The sequence below is a fragment of the Halichoeres trimaculatus genome, unplaced genomic scaffold (genome assembly GCF_033239565.1).
Source record: "Halichoeres trimaculatus isolate MK-OKI-2021-1 unplaced genomic scaffold, fHalTri1.1 fHalTri1_scaffold_9, whole genome shotgun sequence".
In the NCBI taxonomy this organism is placed as follows: domain Eukaryota; kingdom Metazoa; phylum Chordata; class Actinopteri; order Labriformes; family Labridae; genus Halichoeres; species Halichoeres trimaculatus.
The window spans coordinates 13863719-13889225 of record NW_027437188.1 but is presented as its reverse complement, the minus strand read 5'-3'; the positions used below and the strand labels follow the sequence as shown (position 1 = coordinate 13889225).

Sequence of the window (25507 nt, the reverse complement as noted above, 5' to 3'; positions counted from 1 at the left end):
CAACTATTAACCCTTCTGAACCCAATTTATACTTCTTGTGTCATCTGCAGAATAATGATTTACTTTGAGATGACCGTGATGTTTTCAGAGGCAATCTGCCTCAACTCAATAATGCTTTCCTATGTACAGTGCATTTGTTGTGATTTTCTGCGGCCGGTCAGATTGAAATCTAAAAGCTGACACAGGTGTGGCTCTGGCTCGCTCACATTGCACCTGGACTCACCCCAGACTTCACCTGCACTCTTTTCACTTTGTTTGCTTTAATAAACAACACCACACCCTCCATCAGGTCACACATCCACATTTCCATCACTGACTTTGCAGACTTACACTCTGCATAATCACACCCCTAACATGCTTTACAATTTCTGATGCAAACTCTAACAAATGTTAGAGCCACAAGCGTTGCACAAAATATGCCTAAAGAGGTCAAAAAAGCCTCACATGAAGGTCATAGCACTGCCTCATTACACACCTAATGTCTTCTGCTTGTTGTGCAATCCCTTCACTTCTTAAGCCTTCATTATGGCACTTCTTGGGATAAATCCTCTGGGACAAATAAAGTTTCCTAATCAAATATTACTCACAAGTATTTGACTAAATCCAGATTAAAGATGCTCATTTTTCAACTTAATTCAAATACTTGACCAAAATGCATTTCCAAAGCATCCAAACCCTGTTTTTTCCCCCTACTTTTCCTGCAGCCAATTTTCAGCATGCCCATCCTGTCTGCAGGTTTAGTCAAATCTTCCAGGATTCCTTCACCTTACTGCAAAGTGTAGCATTACAGATCAGCCCCAACATGTTATCAGCCTGTGCTGTTTATTTTTCACTCCTCCCACATACTTGAGTTTCAGTGATAGATGGACAGTTAAAGGGAAAACCTGATGTTGAGAAACACGGAAGATAAAAGTATCTGCATGTCGTGGGAGCAAACGGTGAACAGTGTGAGATGATGTGGAGCAAAACTGTGACTTGACAGAAAATGGACTGACTGTGATACAATCTTTTTTTATACATCAAGGTATAAAGAGGCGGATTTTGAAAGCATTGGTTTATGTTTAGCATTTTTTATTTAAAACAGCAACAATTCTCACGTAAGAAAATAAATCTGAGCAGTAAAAATAAAACAAGGTGGATACAAAAATATGAACTATGTTTCCATGCATTCAATCATTTTTTCGCAGAAGCCAAAGTCAGTCAGAGCATACACACACATTGAAATGCAAACCATCGAGCTTGCTGATTCATATTTACAGAAGCAATACTGCAGGTTTCATCATAGCACATTGTAACACATTTCTGAGTTCATCTGATAATCCCTCCTGAAGTAGTTCTCCTCCACGGGATAGGCGTAGGAATAGTCTATGGGGTTGTAGTAAGGTGCATACTCAGGGGCGCAGAAGCTCTCCTGCTGACCGGGCCAGCAGTGAGGCAGGCAGTAACAGTCCTGAGGGCTGCAGTTCTGATAGTGGAAGTGCTCTGAGGGGAAGCCACCGTGGTAGCTGGACTCCATCCTCGTGGGGGAGTCGTAGCAGGAGGAGGACGAGGAGGAGAAGGAGTCCTGTGGGGAGTAGCTGTTGGGGTCCATGGGGTTGCAGAGCTTCAGGGACTCAGGTGAAGAGCAGGGAGCCTGGAAACAATGAAGGAGGAGGAAATTGTTATTATCTTGAACTGGAGTTTAATAATTTGACACCAGGCTGCGAGAAGGCTGAATAACGGAGCCACTTTGTGATTCTATCAGGCAAAACACAGCAAGTGGATTTTCTCTGAATGTTCTGACAGAGGAAGAATTACTGATGACATTCAGCCACAAGCCCAAACACAGTCTCTGTGAAAGGCAATAAGCCATGCCAAACCTGTATTAAAAAAAAAAAAAAAACTCTCTGTAATGAAATATTCTCTGGAGTAGGAGAAATCAGTGCCTGAAGTCAATGAACCAAGAGGCTCAGAAGTTCTTTGAACACACTTTTCAAATCGGCACTGTTTTAATTACCTTTCTGCACCTTTCTTGGAAATATGACCCGTATTTTTTCTGTCATTTATGCGGTTGAATTAATTTGAATAAATGAGTTTTTTATGGCGTTTGATTAGTCTTAACCTACCATCTCCTGGCCGTAGAAGTCCGCATCGGAGGAGAGCCCGTAGCTCCAGGGTAGCGGGAGGGTGGGTCGGGGAGGCAGGGAGGCGGTGTAGGTGCCACAACCACCGCCGGTGCTACTGTTGTTGCTGCTGCCACTGTAACCGTTGCTGGGCAACATCATGTCCCCAAACTGCTGCTGGATGTCGTTGAAGGCGCTCTCCTGCATCTGGATGTTGCACGTGCTGTCAGGGGAAGGGAATGAGGCGGTGCGCAGCTGGATGGCACGCGCAGCACAGCTGTTCGAGTCTGCTGCATGGGGAACGGCAGGAGCAGGGTCCACATAGCGATCTGACAAAAAAAAAAGAAAAAAAAAGAAAAAGAAAGAATCAAAAAATGTCAACAAAAAGAAGAATAAACTCTGGTTGCAGTTTTCAGTCCTGTGATAAATATGAAAAGAAAGTTTGAAAATAGATTAAAAAAAAAAACTATTTAACGTTTGTAGAGGCAGTGGAAATTAAAGTTTTTTAAATGTCTTCTTTTCTTAAAAAAAAAAGAGAGAATAAATGTGAAAGATAACACTGCTTCAGAGCGCATTCACAAGGTGCAGTGCAGCCTCTGCATGGGACAAGACCACAGGAAGACATTTAAATAGGGCCTATAAGTTCAGAGTGATGTCATGACACCATCAGCCAACACATTTGAATGTAGCCTTCGTTTATAAGCAGGACCCTGCACATTTGCTATGGGGCTGTCAATAGTTGGCTAGAATTATAATCCAGGTGGACTTTGCTGAGTAAACTGGTGAGGATTGAGGGGTCCACGTAAGTATTTTTGTTCCTGGTTTTTGGGAGGCCAGATGAGGTGACTGTGTGTAATCAGGCAGATGTTTTGGACTTTGAATAATCCAACCTCAGCATCTGATTTAGCTGACTTCATGCAAACAGTTTTTTTTCTTCTAGTTTTCTGAATAATGGGACGATTTTTGCAAACCGTGTGCATACGTAATCTGATTTTCACTCTATTTAATGTTGTCTAATTTAATGTTTTTTATTGCTTTTCATCAGGTTAATTTTTAGCCATCTTTTGTGTATCTATCTTTTGACTTCAGAAATGGAGTTGGTTCAACTTACTTGGAAAAGTGGACGCGCAAAGATCGTGGAGCTCCGAACAAGCCTGGGATGTCTGTTTGTGAAGAAGAAGGAGAAGAAGGAGGAGAAGAAGAGTGAGGAGAGGGAAGATTGTTAGATATTTTATCAGAACACCTGGCTTTGGCTTTTTTTCTCTGCAAAAAGGTGTGTGTCGGTGTTTTGTGAGTTTATGCACGTGTAAGTGCTCAACGTACGTGGTTTAATCTGATTTTTACAGAGGGTAGTTACTCATTTACAGTTTATTACTTTGCTCGGTGTGTTTTTTCCCTTCCCAGGGGTAAGAGGACTGACACACATACAGAGAGGGTGTGTGTGTTAGAGAGAGTGGAGGGAGGGGTGGTTACCGTTTTAACTTTTTTGCTGTTGGCCACGCGGGCTCTGTGTCTCTGCAGCAGCTCTTTCACTGGGTTCTTCACGCGGACGCCCTGATACGGCTTATCTGCATAAAGAGAACAACACGTCACTCATGTTTACAGAACAAGCTCCATTAGGGAGGACAATAGCTCATACTCATTTTACTCTACTCCACCCCACTGTGCCCCCCCCCCCCCCCCCCCCCCCCCCCCCCACCACCTTTCCAAACAGCACATCAATGTTTACTTTCCTTATGTGTAAAAAAAAAAAAAAAGAAGCCCAGTTAACCCAATTACTCAAAGTTTTTTTTCTTCACTCTGATGTTTTCATACAGTTTGTCTCCATGCAGCCACAATAAACTGGTGAATGTAGTATAAAGTGTCCTTGTATAAACAGTATGAAAGTTGTGCTTGTGTTTGAATAAAAAACTGCTGTTTAAACTGTGTTTCAGTCTCCACATCCAAAGTTTTGTCTCTTTTTGCGGTGCGTAAAAGTGCATTTTAAGCGCTCATCGTGCGCTGTGGCTCCCGGTATTTTCCCTGCAACTACCCTGTCCCCGCAGCCCCCATCGCCCCCGATCAGGGCTCCCACTTTACGGCACAACACGGCTCCGTGTTTCCTTTTACTCCGTCAGCAGCCCCTTCTCTGCAGCCTGTGTGTGTGTGTTATCCGCACTCCCGAGCCACCACGCCCAGACCAGGAACAAAGGAAAGAAGCACAAAATGCACCGCAGTAAGTACATATTTAAGGTTTAAAAAAGCATTAACTTATGTCTGAATGTTTGATAGCAAACCCGGGGCGATCTAGAGCTTGGAACACGGGTGCGATCATTTGGTAAAGTTGGATTAAAGCGCTCGGGGCAACCGCGTAAAACACGCAAACAAAGAGCTCGGAGGAGTCTCTGTCGATCGGTCACTGTCTTTTAATGTGTTCATGATAAACGCGATAAAGTAGATCTCCGAAGTGGTGTCAAAGATTTGGCAGAGAACAAAGTTTGAATCGATGCAATAACTTTCAAGAAAACACGATCTGCTCTTTACGCGTAGTGTAAATGCAGTTCCTCGATACCTTCATCCAAACAACAGAAAAAGTTGAGCCTGCGCTCCAGTTTGATTGCATTGGTGTTGTTTTTAGGGAAAGCTCCACGAATTATTCTTCCTGTTTGTAATTCAGACCTAAGATCTCGTCACTCAAATCTGTGCAATTTATTCAAATCACCCCAGCCCCCGTTTTGGATATGTAACAGTGAAATGTTGTGCCGTTTAAACAATTGGTAATTTATTAAGTTTATTAGGGGCTCGGAAAGAACGCCTCGCATAGGTATACGTAATTTAGGCCTAAAGGCGTAATTTAATTCACCCGGGAGTGGCGAGTTGTTCGGAGAAAGAGCCGATTTGATAACAAGACTAAGCCTCGGCTGCGAAATCTCATCTGATAAATATTCATACAGCTAAAAGCTACTTCATGATTTGTCTTAAATGTGGCAAATAGTGAGCCAAAATCACCCGGCAGACACATCCCACTCTAATGCGGTTGCCTGTAACGTCCTATTACGCACAAGCAGCTCGGGCACACGTTCTTTCCAGTCGTAATGTTGAGTAAAAACGTCTTTGAAATAATAATCTGCGTGTTCTGGCGTGGAAAAATTGATAGTGGTCAGAGGAATGTGACAGTAAATAAACTTATAAGAGTTAGTAAAGCACTCTATCGGCTGTGAGAATGGAAAAAGTCGACACCCTCGTTCCACCCATCGACGAGCAAACAGGTGGCATTAGAGTAAAAAAAAAAAACATATACATTATATAAAAGTTTATTTTTAACTTTTGGTCATCTTATATGTTTTATTCTAGCATGAAATGAAAAGGTAATCTGTAGGAAGATCTGCTCTCCCTGCACGTGTCTCTGCTGTGCCTTAAACTTTGCCAATAAACTCTCCCCTTTTTCTCTTTTCTCTTTTCTAACAGGTGAAAACGACACAAAATGATCTTCTAGATGAAAATTCGACATGAAACTCACCAGACATGATGCCAAAGATGAAGAAAGTCTCCTTGGAGAAAGACCTGTGGGACTCCACAACGTCCTTTTCTGCCTCAGCAAAATGGCCAAGAACGAAATTTGTGCAAAAGTCTCCAAAAATCTCAACACAAATGTCTTAAAGTAGAGTCAGAGCATACAACAATATTGTAATATAGCTAGGGACATATTAGTTTGAGATTTTCTCCCTCCATGCCTACTATTTAAAACCCCTAGAACTCAATGATTTGACAATACTTTGATTGCGCGTTACTTTCAATTTGAATATTCAGAGGCAACTGAGTTTTAGCGATTTTTGAACAAAAATCACTTCGCATGGACATCACATAAGCTGTACTTTAATATATTATAATGTAATTTCACACTTTGGTCGAAAAGAAACCATACTTTTATTAATTTTTTCCTTCTTTTCAAATATCAGAGCATCACACCCCCTTATTAGGCACTCCAGCTTTGGATGCTTTGAGCGCAACTTTAACACCGCAATTCAGCTTTTACCCTTGAACACATGCTTACCGTGTGCAATGTCGGCACCAACGTTATGTTTAGAGGCGATTTTAAACTTTATTTTGAACAAAAACGCATAAAAGAGGGGAAGAAGTGGGCGTGGCAAAGGGCAGCAGCCATCTTTGGCATCGCAGGCCTGCAAGGTGCTCTGAGCGCAGTCACCTGCTGTGGGCTGCAGGAGGAGACTCTGCTGGTCTTTGCTTTTAAACGAAAGTATTCCAAAGACTTATTCAATATAAAAAAAATTAGATTCAATAATTTAGATTATTTCTTTCTGGAAATTTTGTCCTTTTTTACAATCAATTCTTCAGCATTTATACTCTTGCACCAAACACTTACATAGCTTAAGCTCGACTCGTTAAGGCTTTTATTTTTCTATAATTCAGACAATTTTGAGAAAAAAAATTCAAACCATGCCAGAGATTCACAAGTATAAAATAATCATGAACTTAGTCTTTTTTAAGAGATTTATCTGTCTTTTAAGTTTCGAAATAAGGTCAAACGCCCACGACAAATAAACACATTATAGGAAATTATAGCAAAATGTTAATAAAACACATGAAGTCTTCTTCAAGCAGCTGTGAACTCCTGCAGATAGCACTCTAAAATGTTGGCTTTGCAACCCCATTTACTGAAAACAGGTTTATTCAAATGGTTATCCACACTAAATTGAATATATTTTATATTATAGTTTTGAAAACAAGTGGTTTTGCTTCAATCAGGAGGTCCAGCGGTTTGATGGTGGTGGTAGTGAGTCAGGACTTTTTATATATTGACCATTTTGTTAATTTCACAAACAAACTCGTATATCATCTGTATGTGTAGATCTGTGCTTTAAAACGTTTTTCATCCTTAGAATACATTTCATTAACTCCCCTCCTCACTTCATGGCCCATTTTGAAAATCCTTCATCCCTCTCCTCAGCTCTCCCCTCACACTCAAAGATTTACTCTCTGTCTCTCCCCCTGTCTGTCTCCCCCTCTCTTTCTCTGTCTACCTGCAGTGAATTGGCTGCACCAGCGGTGAAATAGCTCCACCTAGTGGTCTCTGTAGACATACATGAGCGTTTCAGTGTGCTGTTTGTGTTGTATAGAAGTCTGTAGAAATGGAAAGTTTCATATTGGCTGTCTGCTAGATGGAAGTTGACTCAAATGATGTTAATATTTCTGTATCCGTGTTTCTTTTTCTTTTTTTTTAAATCGTGCATAAAATAAAATTGTCTGTGTCCCACTTTGTTCTTGGAGATCTTTTTGAATATACTATTGAAAACTTGTGGAGAAGATACGACTTAATCCTCAAACTTCACCTTTAAAACTCCTTAATGGCTGCTACCAGATGTTAAAATGCTAAAAAAAAAAAAAAAAAAAAAAAAAAAAAAAAAAAAAAAATCAGCTCCTCTGCAGAAAACATAATAACTATGTTTTTGTTTCAGTCTATACAATTAGTAATTTAAAATTAGGTATCAACAAGATTATTTATCTTTATCGGTGTTGGGTGGTGTTATCTCCAACTGGAAGCATCATTTAAGGCATCCACAGTCTTGTTATGTTAGATTTAGACCCTACCCCAACATCATTATGGGCTAAATATCTACGATATTGATCCATTTAGACGTCTGCAAAAGATTACCTCCAGATGTGAACATTCATGATGTATTGTCTTCTAAATATTCAAAATGATACCGAAGATGTCCTCATTAAAAAAAAAAAAACAGCCCAAAGCTGTAGAAGAGCAGATATAGCTGTGTTTTTCTTAGGAGCTTGATAAAACTTAATGAAAACTTGAATTAATTTTTATAGTTATTTTTACCATGCAGGTCTCTCCAACAGTTAACAAAGCTTTTTCTTTGCACATTTTGCACTTTATTATTCTTATTAATATTGTAATCTGGTGAAACTGTCGGAGGTGAAATTCAAACAAACCAGGAAAAACAATGTGTAAAAAGTCAAAGCATCATACCATTTTCAACAATGTATTCACAGGGGAAAAACAAACAACTGTCCATATAACAAAATAAAATGTGTCGCTAAGTGTTATTGTGTCTGGCCATTGGGCATATAGTAAAACAATGAAAAGTGAGACTATGTATGAGATTGATAGACAATTTCAGAAAAAAAAAATCTTTAGTTTTAGTTTTTTACTTGATTTTGTAAACTCACTTCACAGTAATGCCTCATTTTCCCAATGTTTTACATATCTTGTTTCCATTTGTTGATAGTTTTCATTAACTTTAATAACTTAAATCTGGATAAGAAGAACAGTTTGGTGTATAATCACCAGCACATTTACATTTATTCATCCAAATATCAAAGGGTTTGGTTTGTTTGTTTGTTTGTTTGTTAGGGGTAGCTATCTTACTTCTAATTTAAAAAATGCGAAATAAAAGAGAAGTAATAAGGATTATCAGAACTGACATGTTATATGTGTATCTTCATTCTGACCTGAATCTGATTAAGAGAGTGCAGAAACTGCTTTGAAAACTACAGACACTGCACATGGTGCACATGATCCAACCACCAAGTCAAACAAGCACCTCAGTAACCTCAGTTTTTCCTTTCTGCCTCTCTGTAGTTGAGCTACAACAGCAAAAATAACTCAGGGGTAACTCTGAACGACGAAAATATCAAGAAGGTCAGTATTTCAAGGCTGAGCTGTCAGTGGACTTCCACAGTCATGAGTCAGACCAGCTGTAGTAGAAGAGCAGCATTTATTTGATAATAACTATAAAAGCCAAGGTGTTGAAGTACATTTCATTGGATTTATCTGATCCCTAAATAAAGAAGTTGGAAAGAAATGCTTAAATTTGTTAAAGAGGACTAAAAACTGTTTGGAAAAGCAAAAAAAAAAAAAGAATTTTGAAATGACTTTAATGCAGTGTGAACGCTCTGTCATGACAATCCACTAAGTCTTTAGTGCTGGTCCAGTTGGACTTCCTTCTACATGAAGAATCTTTGATAGTTAGTGTATTTGAGTCCACACATCTCTCTAAATATACACAAAAACACACATTAAACACACAAAAAGTCATACCTTCCACCTGGTCAGGATTACAAAAGATTGTCTCAGTAAACAAACCAACACATTTCTACAAACATATCAAATTGTAAAACTTCTTCTTTGTGAATAAAAATGTTTGTTCAAACAGTCCTCAGCTGTTTGACTGAGTGAGTACTCTCTGTTCGGTCAGGTTCATCCTTTCATCGTCTGTGAAACCTCCTGAAACTCTATTCCTGCTCAGTAAGCCCTCCTGAGCTCGTACGGCGACCAGGAGCTGACTCCGTCCTCTTTGGCCCAGCAAGAGTGGCCCTCCCCAGCAGAGAGGCCGCTGTGGCCCTCTGCTGCCTCCTCTGTCACCATCTTGGACACCAGGTCTCCGACGGGGCTGCTCATGTAGGGGGGGCAGGTGAAGGAGGTGGAGGGGAGGGGGTAGGAGCTGCTGGTGGTGAGGGGGTGGTAGTGGGCGTCCTCCAGTGGGTGCAGGGTGTAGGGCTGGCTGCTGGAGACCATGGAGGAGCCTCGGCTGGGGGAGCGGTACTGGGAGGGGCTCCCTGGGGGGTCAGGGCTGGGCATGGAGGGCGGGACGCTGACGGGGGCCAGGCTGTCCGGACACAGAGACTCCACTTGGGATACTGGCTCTGGGACTGTCTGCTCCCAGGAGTCTCTCTGAGAAAGAGGATGAAAGATAAATCATCATCAATTTCCCCAAGCATCAACTATGAGGAGAACTTGAACTGAACAATTTACCCTTTTTAATCAGTTAAAACATCTAAAAATAGACAACTTTATTCTCATGATGCAAACCTTGGTCTTAGTACTCAACTTGATGAGTAATAATACTGAAAGTATGGGTGTGATTGATTTTTCTGATATTTTTGATCAACAAAATCCCTCTCAACCTCTATTCACTGTACCAGAAAATAATAATCATAAAGTGCTTTTATCCTACCAGAAATAGATGTGAGGACTCTCCACCAAAAGGGGGCAGCAGAGAGGAGAGGGCAGATGAGGGCAGGAAGGATCCTCCAGAGCTGGAGAAGGCTGCAGCGCTGCGGTAATCCCCAAAGGTTTCTGGGTAGTAGCTGTCGATGAGGGAGGAGTAGCTGCTCATGGTGGAGGGATCACAGCCCAGGGGTTTCCCCCCCAGCGTGGACGAGTATACGTCAGGGGAGAACTGCTTGGTGGAGGGGCAGAAGTCTGACTCCGACATGAAGGGACGCCTCATGCCGTAGTAACTGGGCAGCATGTGTGAGCCTGCAGAGAGCGATGTGATGCTTCAGATTAAATGTGCACAGAAAGAGTCAAAAAACAGCTGATAGCCATCTGTTGAGTAAAGCTCTATTATAACCTGTCCAAACACAGAGAGGTCTCAGTTACAGCTTTCATTTCTGAGGACGGGCTAAGAGGCCCAAAAAATCACAACAATAGAAATGCTGACCTCACAAACTTTCCAGCACATCTAAACGGGCCTCCTGCAAACAATAACCCCTCAGTTTTGAAAGAAAACCACTTTATAAAACCAAAGCTCATGAAAGAAACCTACTCCTGTCACAGTTTGCATGGAATACCAGCCAGCATGGAAGGATTGAGAAGTGAGGTGCAAAATAAAATTTAAAGCAATACTAATCTCATGGAGCACAATAATAGCCAAAGACTCTCTGACACTTGATGGAGGAAGTTTTCGTTTGCATGGATTGTGGCTCCCCCTAATGGCAAATACACACAACTCTTCACCTGTGCATGCATAAATCCTGTTTTCTAATAGGAAAATCTCACACTGCTGTCTTTCAACAGGCAGATGTGTCACTCAGTTGGGGTCTTTGGAAAATGCAGTGTACAGAGATTACAAGCCTTTAAAATTACAGCATGAAGGTGAGCAACCCTGATGCTGATGAATCCAGCTTTAAGTCCTGACTGACAGGAACTTATCCACCACAGTTATTGCACCTGTTTTGTTTTGCCAATAATTTGTAATTTCTATGTTGATAAACCAACAAAGGATAGGCCTGCACACTATGCGTGGCTGAGGGATTGAGTGTTTGTGATGAATGTTCTGTTTTGCTACAGAGATGCACAGAAAGTTTTAGTGATCATGTTGTTGTAACGCTGTGGCTGTTTTCCAAACCACCTACTACACTAGCAGTGCTGACTATTTTGGCCAAAATTTAGTATGTAGTATGTATGTAGTTCAGCGGCGATTGCTCTAAGACTTCAAGGGAAGCTCAGTGTGCATTTCATTGATAAAATATGCGCTAGAATTCCTTTAACTTTTGTTCAGAATTAGCTACCTATCACAGGTAACTGGCTCGACCTCTTTCTCATTCATCCCAGCAGCGTCTCAGCGATTTAACACAGTCGGACGCTCAGCGTCTTTTGACTTCAGCGGGGAAGTATAGAGTGGGTCGTACCACTGTGGAAACTGGACAGTCATTGAATAAATGCTGGGCTTTGTCCCGCCCATCGGACGCTCAGCGTCTCTGGGGGTCTAGTGGGCTGGCCTGGACGCTGGGCTTCTGCATGATGATTGGATGATCTGTCTGAGGCTGAATCCCTTTTTGATTGACAGTGAAATGAGCCAGTCAGCAATCTTGAAGTATAAACTTCCACCGGAGCATCTTCTGTAGAGAGGAGCTTCTCCTGTTCAAAGCGGCTCAAGTCTTACACTAGCAACACAATGGGCCAAGGTCGTTTAGGCAGTCTAGCTCTGCCGGCCATTGAGAAAACACTGGTAAAATCACTGAAAAAACACCTGGTTGGTACGACGGGGTCACAGATCATTATCTTGAAAAGGAACGGAGGGTAGAATTTACGTTTAAATAAATAAACAAATATATGATGTTGGCCAGAAAAAAATGAGCTTCCCTTACTTGACTGACCAGCAGCCGCCACTGATGTAGTTACAACATGTAGTTTAGTAGTTTAGTATGAAGTAGTTAGTATGGGAAAACTTGCAAAATCTGCAGTATGCCAAAAATCCCTGGATGTCCTACTGATCCAGGAAAATTTCTCCATATGCAACAGACCAGTCTACCTGGTATACTGTTTCCCACAATGCACGACACTAATGCCTTTTGTCAATGCAGGTGGCAGATTTCAGTGAATTACCACCACCTTGTGGAATGACTCGGCATTATAACTACAATACAACAACATTAACATTCTACAGTCCGTGAGATAGGGGTGAAGTGATGAGAAAGAAACACCTGTAAATCTTGTGACCTCTGGCTGAAAAAGAGGTGTTTACATCTACAAAGTCATTAATGCCCACATAAACGTTAATTACCCCTTTTTAACCATACATGGAATATATGGAAGTGTTTTTTTCATCAGATATAAAAATAAAAATCCAGATTTATTTTCAGACAACGATATAACTTTTGGTGTAAGATTAAAAATCAAGAATGATGTTTCTGCAAGGATATGATTAACAAAATAACTAAATGCCGAGATCTGCCCATAGCTTGTTGAATATTCATATTAAAGGCACCCCCCCCCCCCCCCCCCCCCCCCCCCCCCCCCCCCCCAAAAAAAAAAAAAAAAAAAAAACATCTTTTTTAGCTCTGCCTTCCATGACTGGAAACCAGAGTAGTATACTACAAAAAAGACACAACAGTCATACTACATACTACAAGTAAAAGCAGTAGGTAGTAGTGGGCGGTTTGGAAAACAGCCTGTGGTTGCAGAAGTGAGTGGTGGTCTCTGTTTTGGTGTCTGGTTTGTGGTTTCTCACCTGGCATGTTGACAAAAGAAGGTGGACTGCTGGATCCTCCCTGTGAATGAGGACAACACATATGAGACAAGACAGCAGAGGACACAGATTTCAACCACTGTTTTAGCATCATTTCAAATAAAATGCAAATCAACAATTACCTCCATGACACAGACAAAATTATTCAGATAAAGTTGTTTATGATTCTGGTCTTTATTTCTGAAAGGGGAACCAACACTTTCGTCAGTCTTATCAGTGGTGTGGCTGGACTTTTTTCAAGGGCAGGGGCGAAAAGAGAAACCAAGGCACATACATCATGTTCTGGAGAGGGCACTATCTACCTGTTTTGGAGGTTACTTCAGTGATGATTTTACCAGGGAGATCTCAAAGTGCTACAGAGTAAAACAAATATAGAAAAGCTACAAATGTAGCTCCACGGCATGGCAGGTTGCTAGAGAGCAAAAAGTACAAAAAAAGCAACAACTTGACTCAGAAACTAATTCATCCCAGCAAGAAAAGCAGCAACAGACAGTGCCAGAGTCCCCTCCCTTCACTAGTCCATGACTCAAATGTACAGGTGCCACCCAAGGGGGCACTTTAGCTCCTGTTTTACCATCGATGAGGGCACTTACATACTTGTTTCTGACTTCCAAGAGAGCACTTAAATGTCAAACCAAGAGGGAACTGCCCCTTTTTGCCAGTTCAGTCACCTTGTACACACCACTTAGTCTTATGCTCTGACTACTGGATAGTTTCATGCACACAGAGGTTAAAAGCACTTTGTATGATGCACATGATCCACCTGTACATGCTTCTCACCTCTGTGAGGAATTTACATATGTTTTTATGATGTGCGGGAAAATCTCCCTCATAAAATGTAAATCATTCCCACACCGACAGCTCAGACAGAATGCTGAACACTGGACATGAGGAAACGGACATGTTCTCAGATATCTTGTTGCTATAGAAACTAAATATAATCTTATATGTCTTGCACGTTTCTGACTGAAAAAATAAGGAGTAGAGGTACCTTTACACTTCATATTTAACTGTTAGTTTTTTTTTTTGTTTTGTTTTCAATCAGGGTGTAGCAAACATGAAACGCAAGACCAGTCCACGTATTTATACAACTCAAATGCAATTAACCTCTGTACCTGTTTAATTTAAACAAAAATAAAATGAAACTAGACCCCAGAATGCTTGTGTGCACAGTAGTCTTAAGAAAAGTTAAAACAACTTATCACCAAAAAAATTAAGAGAGCAAGACCAGAAAATAAATCACGATTTTAAGCAAGAAAAAAGCAAATAAAGACAACTGCTAGTTAACTATCCTGGAAACAGCTCAGTGTTTGATGGGTTCAAATAAAATTTTTATCATTCCCAGCAGAAGGTTTCTGTGGAAACAATAAACATAAATACAGTGTCTCTACTTTTGTTTATTTCGCTCATAACATCGTTCAGATCCATGAGGGCTGACGAACCTTTGTTAACACATTTACAAGCTGCATTAATCATGTTTATCTTTAGCTCCGGCATCTCACCATTACATCTATAAAAATCTGAAGCACTACTTGGTTAGAATCCGGATCTGAATCAGAAATACTTTATTAATCCCGGGAAAAGTTGGTTTAACTCAAGTTACATCCTTCTCTATTTTGTGAGACATGTTTTCCAGAATTCAGTTAAACAGACAGTAAATATGATGTGAGATGGAAAAATGATGGCAGCGAGGAAGTATTCCTGCACTTACAAAAGGACAAGCAGGTGGAGCCAAGAGCTCAAGTGTTTATTATTGTTTAGTTTCCCTGGAAGATCATCAGATGTGATCATGATGTCATGTTACAGGAACCAGCATGAGCTCATCTGTGTGAAGCACAATAAAGTACCCACAAAGTCATTCAGTCTTTACCAGGAGGTGTTTAATTTTCTGAACTGGTATGATTCATTTTATATATATATATATATATATATATATATATATATATATATATATATATATAAAATTTGTGGCTTTGGGTTCCTAAAGATGTGGAACCGTTTATCGTGTTTCCATGGAATTCTTGACATTTTTAGTCAGTTTTTTCTAAAAGCTTCAAATTCATCAGTTGGCGATGTTTGTGGAAAATGACTGGACTCCAGTTTTATTTCGTTTATTTGTGTTTCATTTACTTTTGGTATTGTTTTCTTAAAGGACATCAGTGAACAAAGATGTCTTCTACCCAACAAACACAACGGATCATTATTTTTTTTCTACTTTTTTGTTGCTTAAATCTTTCATTTAACTTAAGTCCTGATCAATAATACCAAATATTTAGTCATTTTTATTATTTGATCTCATTAAATACCCACTTAATTACATTATATCACAATTTTATTCTTGGAAAATACACATAATATGAATTATTTCATTATTATTTTTCCACCTTCACAGTTCCTTTCAGTCATATTAATACAATACACTGACATATCAGTGCTTTTCTGGATTTTCTGGAGAGCTTTTATGTTTTTTAATCCAGACAACAGCTCAGTGATGACAGATTAAACTGATGCATCCGTGCATTGGTGGTGTGAGCTGAACAGACATCCTGAGTTCATCAGTGTCTCTCTGCTCTGAGTCTGTTTGATATCTGTGAGCCTTGACTGGAGGATCCATGCTGAGTAACTCTTCCTGAAGTTTCCTCCTCCTTACTCTACCAAAATCTTCTTAAGAGGGATTTTCTTTCTTCTTTCTTAACAGATATCTGCTCTTCTGTGTTTTCTTTTTAACCATGTTGTCTTTGTTATCTTGTTTTTAAAATGTTTCTTGCTCCCTCTGTCTCTTTCTCTGTCTCTCAGCTTCTCCAATCCTTTGATTTGATTAATGCAGGGCTGAGCGATGTTCAACATAACACAGGTACAGTCTCGACCTGTCTGTGTCTTCAGCTTGTGTTTGTTATGAGATGGCACCAGTGAAGACAAAGTGATTGATTAATAACCTGGAGCTGCATAAATAAAAATTTGACTTGACTTGTCAGAGCTGCATCCTCACACAGTTAGCTGAGTCATATTTGATGAATAATGTGCCGTGTTTGGAGTTCATTCATCTTGTTTTCTTCTTTGTATGTCGTGTGTTTCTCTTTCTGAGAGTAACTTCGTGCAGAATTGAGCAGTCGGAGTGAAGAGATGCACAGATGGGGCTTGACAGGATAGGCTCACTTTTTTTTTCCTTTGCATATTGCTAACATGAAAGAGTTGATATTAAGCCCGCGCTGGCTGGGAGGCAAGCAAATTTTGAGGCTAGAATTTGAATGTGATTTGCCAGTGCCAAGACTTCCTCATGAGGCCCGGGTACGGCTCAGTGCATCTCTGAAGGCTGCGCATGGAAATCAGCTCGCTCGAGCTCCCACTGGCAGGCCCTGTGTGCGTGTTTGTGAGCTGTGGTGGAGGAGGGGGGCTGTGATGGATTTCATTTTACTCTACTCAGCAATAAACAATTTCCTATGAACATGTCACATCTTTTAAGTGCTAATATTTCAGGAAGAAGTTTCTTTAGGTCTTTTCTTTACTTATTTTGGTTATATACTTAACTTTAATGGACTAGATTTTCAAAATTACTTTTTTTCCCTCTCTATTTGTGTAATCTTAGTTTTTATCTGATCATATTTCACTCCTGAAGTACCACAGCCCCCTTGCAGGGTTAATCCAGGTTCAGTCTAAGTCTGTATTGTGAGTTCTTGTTTGACGTCTGGCCTGTCACATTATGTCTCATGTGTAATAAAATGTAACAGCAGCGTGTTTGGGCACAGCGCCTCCAAACAAACACACAGAAAAGAGAAACTGATGAGCTGAAATGATGTAAGAAGCTTTGTATTTTCACTCTCGCTCTCCGTGTCCGGACACGGGGAGTCTGAGTTTGTGGTCAGAGTGTGCTTGGCGCTCTCAATGGCCTTTTATTCCCTCAGATAAAAGGTGGCATTAGCTCGCATAAGGACATGGATGGTGTTAGTGACTGTGTCTCTGTACATGATCAGGACTTCATGCATCATTTATTTACACATGAACACGCCTCGCACTGAAAAGGTGCTGAAAATTACAACCCAGTGGGGCAGAAGTCTGGCCTTTGAGTCGATACAGCGAGTACCGATACGTAACCTTAAATTACATTTAATTATTTGTTTGCAAAGACTTCATAAGAAGCATCACAATTAAGGATGCCTCAAAGTGAGACAGAAGTCTGGCAGGTCTTTAGGGGATGATGGTAAATTTGAAAAACCAGGTGGGACAGTGGCTCCAAATCAATGGATGAGTTATGGCACTCTTGGCAGACAGTACTGGTGTCTGCGAAGTGAAGAGGTTAATTTCCTGAGGCTTTTACTCCCACTTTTTTAAAGAACTTCAGTTTTTTTTAATGAGAGGTTACTTCAGGTTACTTTTCTCAGGAGTAAGGGTGGCAGATTTAAGATTCAATGTACCTTGAAGAGCAGAACATCACACCAAATTAAGCTTAAAGGGGCTGTGAGGAGTTTGAAAGTGATCTTGAAAAGGTCTCCTTTCTAGATATATTCCTGATCGTAACCCACACTCTAAAATGAGAGTATCAGCACCAATATTGCTGGTTACGGGTTATTTTAAATTGCTACTTCTTAGCTTCCTGTTCAGGTTGGCTGGATTGATTTACAGCACACCTAGGTCTCTATGACAACACCATACCGGCTGTCAAAGTTTAGCAAAGAGAAACAGATAAAATGCAGCGATCTGTGTTTTTCTCTGCTAAAAAAATACTATGACTAGAAGAAAGCTAAAGCCCAGGCTAAAAGGCTATTAGCCATTGCTAATTAGCCTTTTATCTCGGGCTGTATCACTCTATAACACTGGGCTAAGCTGTTAGTGATAATGTCCATTCCAACCCACAGTCAGCAGTTATTCTGCAGTGGTCTGTTCAAACTTAAGAGTCTATCAATAAAATGAAGAGTGAGGTTACGTTAGCTCTGCTTGGTAGATGACTGACAGGACACAACCAGGATTCACTAACAATAAACACATTACAGACATGTCTTAAAGCAGCGGACTGCCAGCTGTGCTAAGTATAAACAGCGAGTAAACAACATACAAACTGACAGTATTTACTTATTTCCACGTTAGCCTTCAGATACGTCAGAGCACCAGGCTGAATATGGGCTACATATGGCTAGCTACTACATTTGCTCGATGTCACGTTTCAAACCATAGCGCGAAGTAACTGTACAGACAAATACTTAACCTTCTCGCCTTGTATCCAGTAGAAAGTTGTCTTGAACAAAGAAAATTTGTTTCGATCTAATCTCTATTTAATTCCCAAACAAATACACTCCACGCTAAACGTAATTTACAATAGTGTACGTGAGACTCGGGGCCACAAGGTGGTGAGGGAGTGCATTTAAAACAGACCCTTCTCATATCATCTTTTAGGGAAGTGAAATGGACAAAGGTGTTTTCTTTTGCTCAGTAATCATATTTTGATTTCTCAAAGTGAGAAATTTGTTTTATTTATTATTTTTGTCTGTCAAAAATCTAACACTTATGGCTTCATTTTGTTCTCCTCCTTCAAAAACCCTCCAAAAAGGTTTCAAATGAAACTTAACTCACACTTTTAGAAGTACGAATGCAGGTTTGATTCATACTTTAATTTGCTTGTTTAGCTGTTTTGTTTAGCAACATGTCACCATCAACAGGTCTTGAACTTCTATGAGCCTGCACTCTTAGAAAAAAGTCTTGTTTCTGTTTTAGAGGTAGAGGCTGGAGCGAGCTGCTTCTTGAGTTGATGTGTCTGAGTCCTCTGTGGACTCACTGACCCCTGACAGAGACACGCAGCAGATCAGGGCTTGAAGTCAGGTTTAAAGAATGTGTTTGACTTTTACAAGATAATTGCTGCCTTCATTACAGAAATGTATTTACTTGTACTCTTTTATTTGCAGGTTGCAGTGTTATCTAGCATCATGAATTAAAAGGTTTAAAATTAAATCCAACTATGTGCAATTTTGTCCAACAAAACCTTCTGTCTCCGTGCTGTTTGTCACTTTCAGTAGGTACCTGAAACTTTATCACCAGGATCACACACTAAGTCATTTTTCAAATATATCTCAAAGTAAGAAATCATTGAAGTGAAGTGTTAACTCTTTAAGATGCTCTGCAATCTGTCTGAATCAGTCTTTTAGTATAAGTCATAGAGTCCTGTGTAAATGACAAAGTTTTCATCCATTGTTGAGAATATTTGTTGTTTCTTTTAGTTTTGGAGTTATATGAACCAGCAGGATTACGTGCATCATTCACAGTTATTACAAGGATGAAATAGGCTGAGATATGCGGGTATTAAGTCTTGTCTGAAATAGGGATGGGTACCGATTAGGTACTTTTAAAGGTACCAACCAAATTCCGTCTGTACACCAATTTACATAAAATCAAACGGTTCCATGTTTTGGTACCTAACTGCATCCTTGTGACCATGAAGGAGTGGTAGAGTGAGCGATTTTCCATGCTGGCCGTGAACACAGCATTGAAAGTTTATATAATGAGAAATAAATATGTTAAATTGAAAAACTTTGAGATTTGATTATTAAAAAAACTAAAATTTATGACACATAAACACATAATAGTAATGAAAATTGGTACTGTTGAGTACTGTTCTGATTGCCAGGCACTGGGCATTGGTACTGTATCATTTCAAATATGAAAGGTGCTCATTCCTAGTCGGAAATAAAGAAAGTGATGCTGTTTAAGGGTTTGAAAAGAGACCCATTTTTTCTGGTTCCATCGACACGGTGTCCTAACAGCATGGGAATGTCAAATGTCCCAACACATGGCTGCAAATGCTGCATCCATCAAACACTCGCTTCAGTAAAATCAAGTGGACCACGAGGAGGATGAGTATTCTCTGTTTCCTTTTCAAAAGCAGGATAGCCACAACATGGAGATGTGTCAGACTGAAGCAGTACTATCTCCAAACCAGTCGACAAGCTCTGTGACGAAGACAAGAAAAGAAAGGTGATGAAGAGTTTCTAACTGAACACCCCCAGCACCTCAGTAATCTCCCTCCAGTATCTCTCAGCTGTTAATCAGAAATTAACCCTTCATGTTCCATGTCCATGTAAACGACATGAGTTAAAAGAGAAATGGACTCAGGTTTACAACTGCACTCAGCATCGTGCTGTGCTGCTTATGACCAAATAAAACACTCAGCAGGAAACAAAGTAATGAGACCAATATCATCACCAATACTTGCATGTTGCATGACCAAGCAGAAACTTGAGATTAAGCCATTGCTGAAAACTGAGTGTCCACTCGAGGCTGGCTCCAAAAGCCCTGGAAGCCACATACGCTCCAATTCAAAATGTACACAGGAGTCCTTCAGATCTCCCTCTCATGTCTGATGTACGCGCAAAATGATGCAGCTAGTTTTCTTCTGCTGACTCCATGGTACATTTATAACTCATTTTGAGCTTTTATTACTTCATTGTGATCTCCAACATGGTGTCTACAAACACCTTGCTCCACACTCATCCAAATAGAACTGTTTCTGACTTCAAACACCAGACTAGAAGTTTAAAAACAGTTATCCAAAAACCACCGGGTGACTCCACAGCAGTTGAAACTTCCTCTTGTGAAGCCTTTAGTCTGGAACAAATGCTGAAGGGAAAAACAGCACAAACCCTAAATAGGAGACTAAAATAGAAATGACTCAGTGTGTTCATTTTGTAATTTACGGTAATAAGGTTGGCTGACCTGCCGGCTCTAAGTTCCCATTTAGCCACCTGCTCCCTTAAAATGTTTGTTTATTTTTGCCAACTGAAGCTGAACTCGGCCACATGTGTATCCCATCTTTCAGCTCTGCCTCCACTGAATTTGTGTTTAAATGGGACTCCAGCAGCCCGGCCCAGAACCACGGCTGTCCTCCCACTCTGAACTTCCCCTGTGTACCACCAAGCAGCTGTGACCCCTCTGACACCTGTAGAAACGGTATAAAACTCCAACACTCAGGCTTCAGCTGATAAAATGTTGATCTATGGAGATGTTTTATGGCATTGTCCTCCTTAGTTTTATCCAAATCCTCTTATTATGCATGACATTGCAAACCGACATGCAGAGTGGATGGGCTCATCTTATCTACAGGATCCGAGCTTGATTTGCACACTGGATTATTCTTTTAAGAGGAGCCAGATTTAAAGGGCATAGCTCACTTTTCTCCACATGGAAGTATCAGCATATTGTCTCCAACTTTAAGTGTTGAACCTGCCTCTTTTTTCATTGTATCTTCTCCTTTGTCTCCCTCAATCCCTTCATTATGTAAGACATTAGCAGCCTGCATTTCCATGGAGTGGACATGCCGATGCTGCGCAGAGAGCAAACAGTGAGTGCTGTTCTGGAAAAGCCTTTTGACAGGCAGTTTGTGGAAACTGAAAAGCCGGTCGTGCTCATGCATGCAGACGTCTAAAGCAGAATCCGTGACTGTGTGTGAGAGTGTGTGCTGGCGTGTGTTCCTGAGACAACAATAGGAGGCTTGTCTGTGGCCTGTACTCGGCACAGGACAATGTCGGCTGGCAGGTGTGCAGGGGATCAAACTTTGCATAGGCAGCCTCCTTCACTGGTCTTTTTTCTGCCTCCCTGTGTTACCTGTCCACCTCGGGCTTCCCACCCCGCCCCCACCTCCACCTCCACCTCCAGGGAGGTTTTGGGAGATCACGACTGGTACCCCTGCGAGCATTGTGTCAGTAATCTTTTGTGTACTCTTTGTGCTCCTCTCTGTGCACACATATTTACAGAGTGGCTTTGCGAGTGCCCCAAGGGGAGCAGGAGACAGATGGGGGAGGTACAGGTGGTCAATGGATTGACCATGGATCGTTGGTCCACAAAACACTCCAAAATGTAAACAAGAGAGAGATTTTTTAAAAGGCAACCTCTTAATTGTGTCACTAACAGAATGTCAACTGTGGCTGCGCTGTTTGCTTTAGGAGAAAAATGAAGTGGGGACAGACAGGAGGGACAAAAGCAGAGCGGTTCAGACGAGGCTGTGCTTACACTGTATCTGGGCCCGTTTGTCTGTCGGGATCTCTTCTCCGCCAGCAGGTCTTTGACTGTGTGCTTCACCCGGACTCCTTGGTACACCCTCTTAGAATATTCTAGATGAAGCAGAAAGACAGTTTGGGAATAGAAACAAATGGAGCAACAGTTTAACTTCATACAAATTTTCATCCATCCCCACAAATGTGTGATCATTTGAATGTTTGACAGTTTTATTCATATAGGCGAATGGTACTTTGGGATTGGTGTGTAAATGTCATGGAAATCGCCTTTGGTTTGGTCCATGCAAATGGAGTACTAAAAAGAGGTAATTTACAGCAAGCATTAAGACAAGGAGAAAAAAAACAACAAATCTGCAGCAGTCTGGATGATGTACACACAAAGAAACAGTTTCCTGCAGCAGAGAGGAAACTCGTCGAACTTCAAACTATGTCACACAAATCTGAAATATGTGTGGGTTGTGATTTGGGGACAATCCTGGAGAAGAAAAGTGTCTACCCCCAAAAAATGCAAAATTCATCACACCAACTAATGCTGTATGCAAAAAAAAAAAAAAAAAAAAAAAAGCTTTATGTAAGAGGTTGCAACTTTTTAAACTGATATTTTGGATAAGCACCAGCTGTCCTCAACCAATACACTTGTGCAAAACACAATTGTATATATATATATATATATATATATATATATATATATATATATATATATATATATATATATATATATATATATATATATATATATATATATATATATATATATATATATAGATGCCATAAAGTGACCATATAGTTACCATACATAAACTTAATGGTTTTGCATAATCGTATTGTTTGAGGACAGCTGGTGCTTATCTAAAATATCAGTTTAAAAAGTTGCAACCTCTTACATAAAGTTTCTTTTTTGCATATAAAATACAAATGAACATTTTTGCACTTGCAAATATGTATCTAACTGTCATACAGAAAATGTATTTTTCTGACATCTGATGACTACTACTATTACTTTTTAACACATTTCCAATATTGCTGCATTAATCTGGAACAAATGAGGAATATTGGTGAATATTTGAAAAAAATGTCTCGCTTATAAAATTGATGGACTGCATGCATGAAGAAATATTACTATATAATTGAAAAAAAATCAGGTTTTGTGTAAACCTGAGCATTTCTTTGAAAGCAATTTTGTTTATAGATTGCTCTGCGACTAAAGATCCATCCAAGTTTTCCCACACGCCTTTCAAAATAAAAGAACCAAAATAAATAAATTGGTAAATAAATGAATAAATTCAAAGTTAGAAAATATGAATATCAACAGAAAATATGACACTGGGTGCATTATAATAACAGTGACAGTAGCAGCAGCATGCAGAGGAATAAGTGTCTCACCTGTTTCCATGATGCTGTGGAGCAAGCAGTCTGACACACACATACACACACACACTCAAACACACACACATACACACAGAGTACTCTGTGTTCTCCCTCTGCTGTGTTTGTCTACAGTAGCTAAATCCCAGTGAGCAGCACCATACTGTGTGTGGCGTGCCACGGCTGGGGCTTTAACTACGCTGTGAGGAGGGCAGGGACACAGGGAGCATGCCACCTCTCACCACTGTCATGAGGAGGCAGCTTTTCAAAATGACCTTTATCTATTTGTTTAAATGCAAATGTTTGGTGGGGACGTTTTTTTTCACTATTTGCATCCTCAGTCGAGATTAGGGGTTGCAGGCATCAGGAGCCTGGATGAGAGAGGCAGGGAGGAGAGTCTGTCATCCTCTCTGAGCTCCCACACTCACACATCAGCCACAGTTGGAAGGATGTATTGTTTCCACATTTTGATTTGTTGCTGCAGGACTTTTCCTAACGCTGGTTTGTGGGATCGTCTCTGTTTTTGTTCCTCTTAGAGCCCTGGCATCCCTCAAGTAAATAAAACCTCAACCAAGCAGTAAGAAAGTCAACAAAGCATCCTCCATTGTTTTCACTCGGAGTCCTGTCATCTCAGGTCAGACGGCTGAGAACAGAGTGAAGCTTCCTGCCAGAACTTATTATTTTTGAAGAAATATGAAGGTTTTTCTGCATAATAATACATCATTTTACAATTACTCACTCAAATGAATGTGCTGAAATGTGTATGCAAGACTTTGAGTGAGCTCAAAACAAATGAATCATCTCAGCCTGGTGTTTGAAGGAGAGGGAACAATGGCCGGAGGCTCGCTCTGCCAAACAGTTTGTCTGTCTGGAGCTCTAACGAAGCTCCTGTCTGACTTTTTAATTGTTTCCTGACTGAAGCTCACAGCGCTTTCCTACGACTGTCAGAGTTCACATTAAAGTGGGAATGGCTCCAAGTGAAATTTACATGAGCTTCCTATACTGTGAGATGCTAACGTGATAAAGGCTGAAGCTGGTTACTCACTATTTCATGATGACACTGACAGAAGAATGATTCATGAGACAAAACACTCTTTATACCTGCTTACATTAACATGAAGCTCAGCACACTGAAGGACCCTGGCAGTTACAACCTGGATCTACACTTATGATGCATTTAGTCAAATACACCTGGTGAAGACAGGCTGCTGAAGTTCAAACTGAGCATCAGAATGGAGAGGAAAGGTAATCTGAGGGACTGATCTACGGGGCTTTTATCTCAGAACTGTCTTTAGCGTTTACAGAGGATTGTACAAAAAAAAGAAAACATCCTGTGACAGTTCTCAAACTCACCCACCAAACAATATTGAAACCAGAAGCATGGGGCATGAAAGGAGCCTCCATAAAAGTGTAAATTAACCCTTTCCTGAGCATTTATGTATCTCCAGACAATCAAGGATCCTAGTTTTAAACTAAGATGAGAACAAGCCAGGTGCCCCCTCTCATCTTTAAAGCTGACAACACAGCGTCCATGATTTCCAAGAAGAATGTCAGATTCTGATCAATCAGACCACAGGACAGTTTTCAAACAGGCTCAGGTCCAGGGAAGTCTCTGGTATTTCTGGTTTCCTCCTTGCATGCTACACAATTATCAAACTTTTGAGCAGTTTCTCTCAGAGTGTTGAACCTCTTCATATCTTTTTGTCTAATAAACTGAGCCTCTCTGAAGTTTCCTTTTTGACTTATCTGATGTTAATTGAAGTTTCCTTTTTGACTTATCTGATGATAATTAATCAACATCATTTTGGGGTGGCTGTGGCTCAGTGGTAGAGTTGTTGCCTCTTAACTGGAAGTTTGGAAGTTTGACTAGACTAGAAAAAGTTCTATACAAGTACTGGTCCAAGTTATATGAAGGATGTTCCTCCAGCTGTTTAAGCATTACACCAATTTTTCAGTGGCTTTTTGTTTGTTTGTTTGTTTGTTTGTTTGTTTGTTTGTTTGTTGTCAAGGTTGTTTTGTCCTTGTTTCATTTTAAAAAAATCTCTTTATATTTTCAAGTAAATATAGGATCTTAATAATTTTCAAAATCATCCAGATCTTAAAAATGTAATTTTATTATGTTGGATTAATTTGTTTTTTCAACCTTTTGCACAGTATACTAACTTTTGGGCATTGGGGCTCTACTGTGCAGAACAAACACATCATTAATACATGAACCTGAAGTAATGTGTGTAATCAAGCCTGTTTTTTTTTTTGTAGATAAACAGACATTAAG

The 25507-nt window shown here is 40.2% G+C and overlaps 2 protein-coding genes across 2 annotated transcripts; both read right to left on the bottom strand.

Moving 5' to 3' along the window:
* Positions 1-1279: 1279 nt before the first annotated feature.
* On the bottom strand, positions 1280-5608 carry linc.pou2af1 (lnc RNA pou2af1). The gene is made up of 5 exons (XM_074679522.1): positions 5602-5608; positions 3576-3694; positions 3214-3265; positions 2106-2431; positions 1280-1633 (listed from the first exon to the last, which is right to left on the bottom strand). Exons 1-5 carry the CDS (start codon positions 5606-5608, stop codon positions 1280-1282), a joined length of 858 nt encoding a protein of 285 aa, XP_074535623.1.
* A 3752-nt stretch (positions 5609-9360) lies between these two features.
* On the bottom strand, positions 9361-22024 carry pou2af2 (POU class 2 homeobox associating factor 2). Its single transcript, XM_074679521.1, has 4 exons — positions 21863-22024; positions 12854-12893; positions 10073-10377; positions 9361-9789 (listed from the first exon to the last, which is right to left on the bottom strand). Exons 1-4 carry the CDS (start codon positions 22022-22024, stop codon positions 9361-9363), a joined length of 936 nt encoding a protein of 311 aa, XP_074535622.1.
* Between the last annotated feature and the right edge of the window lie 3483 nt (positions 22025-25507).

What these genes read in the sequence shown, in the direction of transcription:
- linc.pou2af1 (XM_074679522.1), bottom strand. An exon ending in ACAGCAAAAAAGTTAAAACG is followed by an intron (nt 3,266 to 3,575) that starts GTAACCACCCCT and finishes CTTCACAAACAG; the next exon opens with ACATCCCAGGCTTGTTCGGA. An exon ending in ACTTCTACGGCCAGGAGATG is followed by an intron (nt 1,634 to 2,105) that starts GTAGGTTAAGAC and finishes CATTGTTTCCAG; the next exon opens with GCTCCCTGCTCTTCACCTGA.
- pou2af2 (XM_074679521.1), bottom strand. Translation starts at nt 22,024, where the DNA reads ATGAAGTTAAACTGTTGCTCCATTTGTTTCTATTCCCAAACTGTCTTT. An exon ending in CAAACGGGCCCAGATACAGT is followed by an intron (nt 12,894 to 21,862) that starts GTAAGCACAGCC and finishes CCTCATTCACAG; the next exon opens with GGAGGATCCAGCAGTCCACC. An exon ending in AGTCCTCACATCTATTTCTG is followed by an intron (nt 9,790 to 10,072) that starts GTAGGATAAAAG and finishes CCTCTTTCTCAG; the next exon opens with AGAGACTCCTGGGAGCAGAC.